The following is a 10,660-nucleotide window of genomic DNA, read 5'->3' as shown; positions in this document are numbered from 1 at the left end:
CGTTTTGAACGTCGCTCCCTCAATCATTCCCAAACGTCTATCCTCGCATCATTGTTGATAATGCTCGTTATTGATAGACGATCATTAATGTTTCAAAAGGAAAAATCTGAATAAATACCAGGACCACATGTTCAAAAAAGCTGTAGCACATGCTGGACTGTTCATTGCGGTTACCTAGTCATGATTTTGTCCTTCTAGGCAAAACGAAAAATAAAAAATCATCTGATAGCCTACATAGATCGCTCAGAACTGATACATATCAGTTATGATCCTAAAGGTTGAAAGTCGTTAGGGGAAGGAAATCAGCATCGAGACGTTCGTTGCTGATAGTCTGCGTCCTTTTTTACCTCATCATGTATCGCAAAAGTGTTTCACATACAGAAGCGTCGTTGTCATGCATGATTGTTTGTATGATTTGGTTGAAGAAGGAAAATTTGACTGCTTTGATTTTTTGGCTCTGAATGTAGTCAAGCATGGCTCAGTGAAAATGATTGATTTTCGGAAGCATGCCTAAGGGGGTTTTGTACAAGAATGGAATTGATGAAGAATAGTTTAAAACTTAATTTTGAACTGGTCTCAGTGTACAAAACCGTATGAAAATGTTTAATTTAATTTCCCCCGATTTTCACCGCGGAAATTTTATCACATTGGAGAAATCGAGATCAAATCATTTTTAAGAAGTTTTAAACACTGAGACCGGTTCAAAGTTGAGTTTTAAACAACTACTTTTTTTGGTTCCTTAGAAGCCTTGTCGTTCGCATTTTTGGAGCACATCATTATGGAATTACATGCTAAAGACGGCAGAATGCTATATTTTTCCTAGAGGATATAATGATAACAAGAAAATTGGATCAAGTCTCCCTCTTCTCCCCTATACTGATTAGGAGAATATATTTTATCCTTGACATGGTTGTGGTGATGGTTTTGGCGTTTCACGGCTCTTATTTCTAATGTTAATTTCAAATATTTTTCCAGAAGATTGAAGCTGTCTGAAAATTGGGTTTGTAAACAAATTTAATGAAAAAATGACTTACCAATTCAAAGCAATGACGACACCTTTCTTAAAGCATGGCAATCACAATACTGATATTGAAATTTCACTTTCAAAATCGTTTTTTGACTGTGTCTATACTAATTTGAGTCAAACTTAGGGATCTGGATTTAACACTCTTAAACACTTTTTCCTGGTATTTTTAACAATAAAAAGGATCTATTTGATTTGAGCAAAGATGCGCAAACGTCCGATAACGAGAAAAAAAACAGTGACACAACAACAACACATATGGAAAACTAGATTCTAAAGCACAATATTCTACCCGGATGATATTAAACCGAACTGCACTAGATGGACCGTAAAGATGAGGACTGTTACTAGAAGACCAGTTCGTCAAAATTTCATCACTAACCGTTCATCAGCTCTGTAAGTTTTATTTGGTGATGCACGTTTCAAACAATTTCAAAGCGGCCTACACACTGTCAAGACGACTGTTAAACATCAACGCTTAGTCATTATGGCACTATTTTAGGGTTGGAATCGTTGGATGAGAAATTTTATCTTTTTTGATAGACAAGAAGTCCGTGTGCAGAGCGAAGATTAAAATGAAAAGTATGAGTAAACAATTAGACAAGTCATTGTCGTCTAATCTCTTATCTGAGCCGGGCATGATACAGAAGGGCAAACAAGAAAGCCGAGATAGAAACGATCAAAACGAACGAACCTAGCTGCTTGCTTTAGATCTGCGCTGGAAGGGAGACTTTCTAGAAGAACAGGCAATTGTTTTCCTCCCATTCAAAAAGAAACTGAGGTGAAATGAGGACAATTTGTAAAGTGATGATTTGGAATTTCTAACGTTGACCTTAAGAATTTCTATCATCGATATCGTCGTTCATGATATTTAATATTAAGTTCAATCAATTCAAATTGAATCAGACAATTCAATCTGAAGAAGAAAAGTCTTTAAATAAATAAAAAAAAAGAAAAAAGAATCTGAAGAATTACGTATTTCAAAGATTATTTAAACCTAAATAGTCATTCGAATTCAGGGCACTTGATTTAACTTAGTATAAGTTAGTTTAACAAAAACACGTGGCTTCTCAACGGTTCATTTCTTTCAATGATCTACAAGCGGCTTACTTGAATATCTCTTTTGCATACCTTCATCTAAAAGCAGGCAGGTTTCCAATTCACGTTTTATGCGAGCTCTACTGCCGTTCTACGCAAGAATGTCCCATGTGACTTTTGGGTCATTTTAACTTTTTTGCTGGAAACGATCTCTTTTAGTGTTAACTTTCGAATAAAAACACAAACAAGTATACTTTGTTCTGAACTCATACGAAATTTTCATCAAGATGGTTGTCTCTATGTTGATAGTTCTACGCAAGAATGTCACACTAGAGAAAATTCTATGAAAAATGCAAATTTTATCAAAAAATTGTCTTAAGATGAGTTCAAACTGTTGAATTTAATGTTATTCACTGAAAAGAACACTAAAATAGAGGGCAGAGGAGGAGCGAGAAGCCTTGAGTGTTTTGTTCAGAGAAATTTTCACTAAACACTTTTCGGTAGGCACTACTTACAAGATCCATACTCAACTATACATTTTTATAAACAAAGAGGAACGTATTTCTCAAATTACGGTTTAGCATGAATTTTTGGCAAAAAATAAACTACGCAAGCTTTTAAAATGATAGAAAATTGTAGCCGTGTGACATAGTTTTTCGTAGAACTAGCATCGGCATGCGTTCTGATTCTACGCAAAAGTGTCACACGGAGCATTTTTGGCTCTAATTTGCTGTTTTTTTTTGTAGGAAATGTAATTTTTTTGGCAGAAAACATTGTAAAATGATTAACTTGAACTGTTCACTACGAAAAAACTGTCAAAGAATTTTTAGTTTGAGAAAAAAATTGGAAATATAGCTGATATTTCAATCGCGTTTTTCTCGTTTGCACGTTTTTCCACATGGGACAATCTTGCTTAGAACGGCAGTCTAAAGCTCACAAGTTGTGTACAAGCTTGTACGCAACCAAATGCAGCTTTAGCTCTTGCAGTTTTAGAATCCATCTCTTTCAAGCTTTCCCAAATATAGGGCAGCTTACCCGAAACATGCTCAAATGTTTCAAAATTTCATGTAGAAATATTTTTAATTGTTAAAAAAAAGGTTTATGGGCATCGCTAATATGTTATTAAAATTTTATAAAACAAAGATCGTCTTGTGAATTTTTACAAATCCATAAACACTTTTCTCAATTGTTAGAGCTTATGTAGGTAGTCATTTAATGCTTCAAACCGTTAAAAAAACTGGATTGAAATCTTTTGTCTCAGCGAATGTTGAGATTTCTGAAATCCTATTATTTTTTAGTCCCATTTCTACTTATTCAAACAAATAATTGCAACATGCAATAGATTTTTTTTAATATCAAATATGTATTAAGTCTTTAATTTTATCTCAGAATTCTGAGAACTTAAGTTTATTTTGAACGAAATTCAAAAAAAAAGAAATATTCATCAAAGCCCATTACAGATATTTGTGCAACTCCTCTCCGGTAACTTTCTCCACAAGCCGAATGGTCCGTTTGACCGCCTCCTCGACGGCTTGATTCTCGTCTTCCTGCAGCTCGGCCAGGAACGGAATCGTTTCCGGCAGCAGAGGAGCAAAGTTTTCGCCAATTTTGCGGGCCACCTCGGTACACGCCTCCAGTGCGAATAGTCTGAGGAAAGATGTTTTTTAAATAAAAATGTGTTGAAGAAAAAATTGTTTAAGGGGATTTACCTGACTTCGGCGTCATTATTTCGGGTCTTCAGTAGAACCTGATGGTTGAGCTGCCGCCACAGAGTGTCATCTGCAACAACAACGGTTAGCTGGGCCAAACAGTCCACCACGAGCTGTCGAATTTCCGGTTCCTCAAAGATAATAACGTTTTCCAGTTGATCGACGATTGGTTGCAATAATTGATCGAAACGAAGAGCGTTGATGAAATTCTGATTGTCGTGCAGCAAAATGCTGTGCAGCGTTTTCAGGATGTATCGAATGAGAGTTACGTTTTTTGTTGGCACTGTGAAGAACAGTTCATCTTCGGAGCCGGTTTTGGAAGCGTTGGTGGCATCGAGAAGTTTGGTAGCGTTTTGGATCAGCTCACTAGCAAAAAGCACGAACAAATGCTTAAGGGCATCGGCCACGTGGCTTGATAGATTGAAAAAAGTGATGGCACGATCATTGCTGGACGAATCACGATTGGCCCACTCGAAGACTTTGTAGTACAGTGGCCGGAAGGTACTTTCCGAAAGTTTTAGAATCAGTACCACGAACGCTTTGATCACGTGTTCTTCAGCAATGTCGATAGATTTGGGGAGGAACGTGGCCGTTGAAGCATTGTCGCAACGGAACTGAAGGGCTGATAAAAAGAACTCTGCGAGTTCAGACTGAAGAGCGTTGAATTCATTTGATTGCAGTTCGTTGAAGGAATTTCCAAGAAGTTTCATAAGAGGACCAATGGCTCCTAGCTCACCAGTTTTCACCAACTCTTTATAACTGCCTTCCACCGCTGGAATCAGTAGACGCAATGGGATAGTCGTAGCTAGTTTTTCCATTATTTGAGCAAGTCTAGTTGAAATATTGGTTAAACGAGGATCGTTTTCACTGGGAAGTTTCGCCTGAAGTTTTGATATTCCCACGATGATTGACTTCAGATATGGACTGAGGAATCTCGACAAGGTGGTGATCAATTTCAGAATCGAAGTCACGATACTGCTTGTAAGAAGGTCAAAACAATCTTCCAGCTCTACTTGCCGGGTGATGAATTTCGTAAGCTTCGGTATATACTTCGGTAGATAGGATATTGAATGTGGAGCGACATTTACACTCAGCTCACCGATGCAGAGGATCAACGAAGCCAGAACATGAGTATTGCCCTTGTAATCCACAAATTGCTCTATTAATCCTTCGAGCACTTGCTTGAACTGTACAGGATGTTTCTGGGCCAAGATTTTGGAAAGATGCTTCAAAGTTAAATACGACTCCTGGGCAATTTTCAGCCTTATTGAGTTGCTCCCAATCACTTCTTCCTCAGTCAGAATGCCTTGAACCGTAAGCAACAATGGAGACAGCAGATCCAACAGCTTAGGGTTATGTGATTCGTCAAAGTAATCTTGGCTGTTCTGTAACTTTTTGTTGAAAATGTCTATTACCTTCAAACGGATTATCAGGGTGCGATGCTTAAGAAGACCAGCAAATACGGTTATCATCATATCCGGAGCCAGCAGCGAAATCGTTCCTTCTAAAATTTCATAGCACATGGCTAGTGAAATTTCCCAATAGGATTTCTCCTTTTCATCATTTTCACTACGGGCTTTTTCGACAATTTTCGAGACTACATTAATGTAACCCAGACTGCCAACAATCAGATCCCGGTAGCAAACTTTCATTGAATCGGCTCCTTGTTCGTCCAATACCGCAATTTTATTGATCACATGGGTGGATCGGATCAAAGTGCTCACAAACATGCTTGTAGAGTAACGATAGTGTCGCAAATGTTTGTTTGAGTGGGACTCCAAGCTAAATATCTCCTCATCAACGGTATCCAAATCCATAACATCCTTTTTGGTTTCGATTTTTACTGGTAGATCCTTGATGTAGTTGATCAGATTGGTACAGGTTTCAACAACAACGTTCGGTTCAAATTCTCTGGCAATATTCATAGCAATCTCTAACCTTTTACTAAAATTGGGAGAGTATTCAGATTCGATTTTGTGTCGTTTTTTGCTCGCTTTCTTGAAGTCTTCTTCCATGTCCGCTTTTTTACCGCCTTTAACGACATCTGATTCCAGAAGAACTCCAAGAAACATCCACAGATACTCAGATGAACCAAGCGTTTGAATCAATTTGGAATACAGCGGTACTCGACGATGTTCCGGAACATCCAGGATAACATCGGCAAATATCTTCAATATAGGAATCACTCGTTCGTGGTTATTTTTACCATTGGATTTGCGATCAACGGCTAAGGTAGGAATGATTGTTTCGATAATTTTAGAAATGATCTGTATGCTGTAGACGTCTTCCTGGCGAACGATGGATGATCCCATAAACGTGAATATTTCCATCATGTTGTGCAGAACTTGTTCCGGAACCAGATGAGCTACATGTGACAACAAAAGCAGGGCGTGGTGATGGGTTTGAGGATTTTGCGTTCCTCGAATGCATTGGACTATCAAGTCTACCTTAAAAATGCTGTTTGATAGCGACGAATTTCCGCTAGCATCAGTGCAGCAGTTCAGCATTAAAGATAGTAGCATTTGCTTGACATATTCAACGCCCGATTGTTCTTCGAAGTTCAGACAAGTTTTGAGCACTTCAAACAACTTAGGAATCAGCAGCTGAACATTTATCAATTGTTTTTTATTTTGCAAAAGTTCCAATAGTGTAACACCACGTTTCCATTCATTTCTAGAAAACAGAGATTCGTTGGAAACTGTTTTATCCTTCTTTTTGCCCGTGTCTTCTTTGTTAGAATTTTGCATCTCATCCAATAGCTCCAAAATTAAGCCAGAATCAAGCTTTATGTTTTTAAACATCTTACCAGCGGCTGAACTAGTTTCTTGGTTCTGAGCAGTAGTAACAGCTTCCACTACCAACTTTAGCAGTTCACGAGCATAATTGTCTGAAAAAGTTCCGAACATTTCCTCTCCGACCGACTCAATCATCAACACTGCAGTCGAAACGTGCTTCCGCTCAATGCTGACCAACGGTAAATGGTTCCTCAAAGCCATTGCCACGAATTGTCGGCATTGTTCATTCCTTACCAAATTAGCACTTGTATTAGGATTAATTCTTCCCAACAGCAACTTCAATAACTGAGACTCACAAGCAGTAAAAACTGCTGGTCGGTTATTGCTCCTCAAAATTCGAACTCCTCGACCAACCATCTTTGAAAAAATATTTTCATCGTCAACAAGCTTCAGCAAATCAAGCACACCAGCCGCCACATAGTCCGGTGTTATCTCAGCCACTCCTTGCTCCAATAGCTGATTCAAAATGCGCTGCAGAGCACCACTATTGTCACAGGAAAAGATGGTAAACAGAATCAACGAAACCTGTTCCCCATCCATGGCCAGCTCTTCACGTCGTTTGATGAGTTTTCGCAGAAACGATCGGTGGCTGGCTTCAAGCTGACAACAATCCTCACCGGCCATCAGTTCCAGACTTTCCAGGGCACACTCACGGATTATGGATACTTCCGAAGTTAGGCCCAGCAAAACATTCAATAGTATAGAAGGTTTCAATTCGAAAGCTGAAAATTCATGAAAATTTTACTATAAAATAGTGAAATAAAATGGTGTGAATTCCACTTACCAACTTTTTTCAGCATACAATTCAGAAGCTTAAAGGTTTTGACCTGAGTTTCCGCTGAAAAGTTTGTCGAGTCCATCTTACGATTCTGTTGTATCAAATGAAGCCCGTAGAAGTTGGTTAAAAATTCCACTCTTTCCTCTGGTTTAGGATAAAGCATCTTCAGGAATTTGCTCAGCTCATTTCCGTACAGCCGTTTCATTTCCAGGTACTTGGGAGCAATTGAAAAATATTGATTCAGGAGCATGTTGAAAATTTTCAGCTGCAGTTCGTAGGATTCCGAGCGATTCGAAAGATCCGTGGAACTGGTGTCAAATGTTACACGTTCAAGTAGATATCCGGTGACAAGAACATAGATGTCCAACGGAAGCTTGTTAGCCCTTAGACAACTGAGGTTGGAAGAACTCACAAATTTAAATTTGTTGCAGAGATATTTGTTGGCAAAATCGAATACTCGAGAGACCAAACTTAAAGGGGCATTTTTGGGAATTGATGATGTTGCCAGTAGAATACTGAAACAAACTTGAGTAGCATGCGCGTGTTGTGTCGAGCTAAGGGTCTTTTCCAAAGAGTCCAGAATTGATTCATAATCAATGTGTTTGCAGTTGCCTTCAGAAAGCATAAGAATGTTGATTTTTTTCGAAAATTCCGAATTAGAAACCTGCTTTGCCAAACGTTCTTCAACTTCGCTATTGTCCAGCGGAAAAAGAAAAGGGTACAACGCAATCACGATTTTGTTTAAATCGGCCCCTTCATAAAGTTGTTTGTTGGTGAGCATTTCAATCACGCTTGGGGTCACAGCTTCCCAGATGTTTGAATAACGCAAGCATTTTAATGTAATCTTGTACAATTTATCAACCAATTCTTCAGGTCCGATAAGTTTCATCAAATTCTGAAGACCCAACTTCAACACTTCAGTGACAACTTCCGGTCCGTGGTCTTCCAGACGTTCTTTTATGCTATCCTTAAGGAGGTCACAGTTTCCATCACTTTTCAAACTGATATTTTGGAAATCTTTAACCAAATAACGCACGGCATCAACTCGTCGATCAACATCATAGTGGAATAGATCTTCAAAAATGTTGGTATCATTTTTGTTGTAGGTGTTCTTCATCAAGAATCCTAGTACGTTTCTCAAAGCATTCCGCTTATCCTGGCTAAAATTGCCTTGACCCTTCATGATCCGTTTGACGACAACATCGAATGCGTTCGGGTATTGGTTCTCCATGCTTCTCAGGAAGTCCGAATACCAACGGGTAATTTCTTCACCCTTTCGTTCGAAATCCTCTTCATCCGAATCTACTAGGCTGATTACTTCGGATGACGATGAGTCCTCCCGTTGGGCGGAAGCATAGCTCGTCGAGGACACCGGTGCCGGTGCCGGAAGCGAACTCTCATTTTTATGGAAGTATGAATCCAAAATGCACCTAGAAAAGATACAAGTTATAATAAAGGAAACAGATTAAAAATCCTTACAAAACAGTTAATACTTACTGAACCAAAATTTCCGCTTCCGTTTCGGTCAACGTCAGCTCCAGCAACAACTCCTGACAAAATTTCTTGCAAGCGTCACGCTGCTGTTCTCCAGCGCTATCCTCTTGCTGGCAAACCTTCAAACAGGTTCCCAAAATAGCCCGGATCAGAACAATCACATTGATTCCGTTGTTCTGCTTAACCCGGCTGAGGGCTTCGGGAAACCATTTGGCGGCGATAATTGAATCAACGACCGACTCCGAGAGGTTGTCTCCCAGCTGGCTTTGCTGTGTTTGAACGATCAGAACCATCAACATTGCTGCGTTGTCTGCTAGAGACGGGTGCAGTAGGACACACAAACGAGTGAGAAATGTTTCTAGCGTTTTACGGGCGAGGAATGTTTTCGTTACCAGATGCCCGATTATCATATAGGTAGCTGCCGTTAGATCCAAGGATTTCGAGTTCAGTCCTTTAACAAGAATTCTAAGGATGGCTAGGACAAAATTCTCGTCAATCGATTCTTTATTGTCTAGAATTCCGATTGTGGTAGTGCAGAAGAAATTGATCATTGCCTGGAGGATGTTGGCCTTGTTATCAAGTTCCTTGACGGCATTTTCTAGAAACGTGCTAATAGATTTCAGAAATTTCGGTGAACCAGCTCCATGATTTAGTATGGTTTTCTTTGCCAGAGGTGTGCCACTCTTTTTCACCCCGTTTAGCCAGAAAAGTGGGTCGTTCTTTCCTGATATGCTCAGGGTTTGTACGCATCGAACAAAAATAAGCGTTTCGTGATACGGCAGTATGAGATTGACAAAATCTTCACGATTGAACTCATGGATACTGTACCGTCGAATAAGCCACTCCAAACATTTGTGAGCCGGTTGCAGCATAAAATACGGGGACAGGTGGAAGAAAAACTTCCTTATGTTGTTGTCCAGCTTCTGGTTCAGGTCCTTGTTTTCAACCGTTCGCTGAAGATCGATCGAACTTTTGTCGAACAATGTATCTTCGAATTGAGCGAAAATCGGATTGATCTGTATCAATTCCTCCAAGCCATCACGACCAATATCGTAGATCACTTCCCGATCCTTGGTTGCGGCTTTGTCAGCTTCGAACAGAATCGATGGTTTCTTCCGGCTGTCGAATAGCACGGTTGTTTGCGGTGCAGCCAAACGCTGCAACTGTGCAGCTAAACTAGTCGACATTTTGCCTACAAACGCTCTGTTAGTGATGAGAATTATGATATCTGATGATATACATACCTTTTACAAGAGAAAAATATGAATTTCAGCCGAAATACGATAAAAAACTAAAATGCACGTGTGAAAAACCGAAAAAATCAAACAGTTCTGAATTATTTTGACAGGTTCGAGCGCGTGTTTCTACCTTTCTTCACAACTGAGAGCGATGAGAGTATTTCGGATCAAAACAGAGAGCAAATTCTCTCAAGTTGTATGGTTTGTGCATATGCTAAGCACCCAATATTGCACACAACCTTATCGTCCAACTTATTGCGTGCTATTTGTTGAACAAAACCTAGCTTCTAACATATTACGCAATTGACATCCCAACCCTGATTGAAAAACGTAAAACGTCCAACAAAAAACGAACAAAATACAGCAGAAAAAATATTAACCTCCGATTTTTTATGAATGCTGACGAAAACAACTATTAATTTTGTAAATTTTGACAATTTTGACAATTTTGACAATTTTGAAAACTTTGACAATTTTGACAAATGTGACAATTTTGACAATTTTGACAAATGTGACAATTTTGACAATTTTGACAATTTTGACAATTTTGACAAATGTGACAAATGTGACAATTTTGACAATTT

The 10,660-nt window shown here is 39.0% G+C and overlaps 1 protein-coding gene across 1 annotated transcript; it reads right to left on the bottom strand.

Annotated features, from left to right (window-relative positions):
• Positions 1-3,453: 3,453 nt before the first annotated feature.
• Positions 3,454-10,172, bottom strand: LOC129748711 (HEAT repeat-containing protein 1 homolog). The gene is made up of 5 exons (XM_055743400.1): positions 10,083-10,172; positions 8,842-10,030; positions 7,351-8,774; positions 3,772-7,288; positions 3,454-3,709 (listed from the first exon to the last, which is right to left on the bottom strand). Exons 2-5 carry the CDS (start codon positions 10,023-10,025, stop codon positions 3,517-3,519), a joined length of 6,318 nt encoding a protein of 2,105 aa, XP_055599375.1. The 5' UTR covers positions 10,026-10,030; positions 10,083-10,172; the 3' UTR covers positions 3,454-3,516.
• Between the last annotated feature and the right edge of the window lie 488 nt (positions 10,173-10,660).

This window comes from Uranotaenia lowii, chromosome 2 (genome assembly GCF_029784155.1).
Source record: "Uranotaenia lowii strain MFRU-FL chromosome 2, ASM2978415v1, whole genome shotgun sequence".
Lineage (NCBI taxonomy): Eukaryota > Metazoa > Arthropoda > Insecta > Diptera > Culicidae > Uranotaenia > Uranotaenia lowii.
This window is presented reverse-complemented; position numbering and strand designations above follow the sequence as displayed.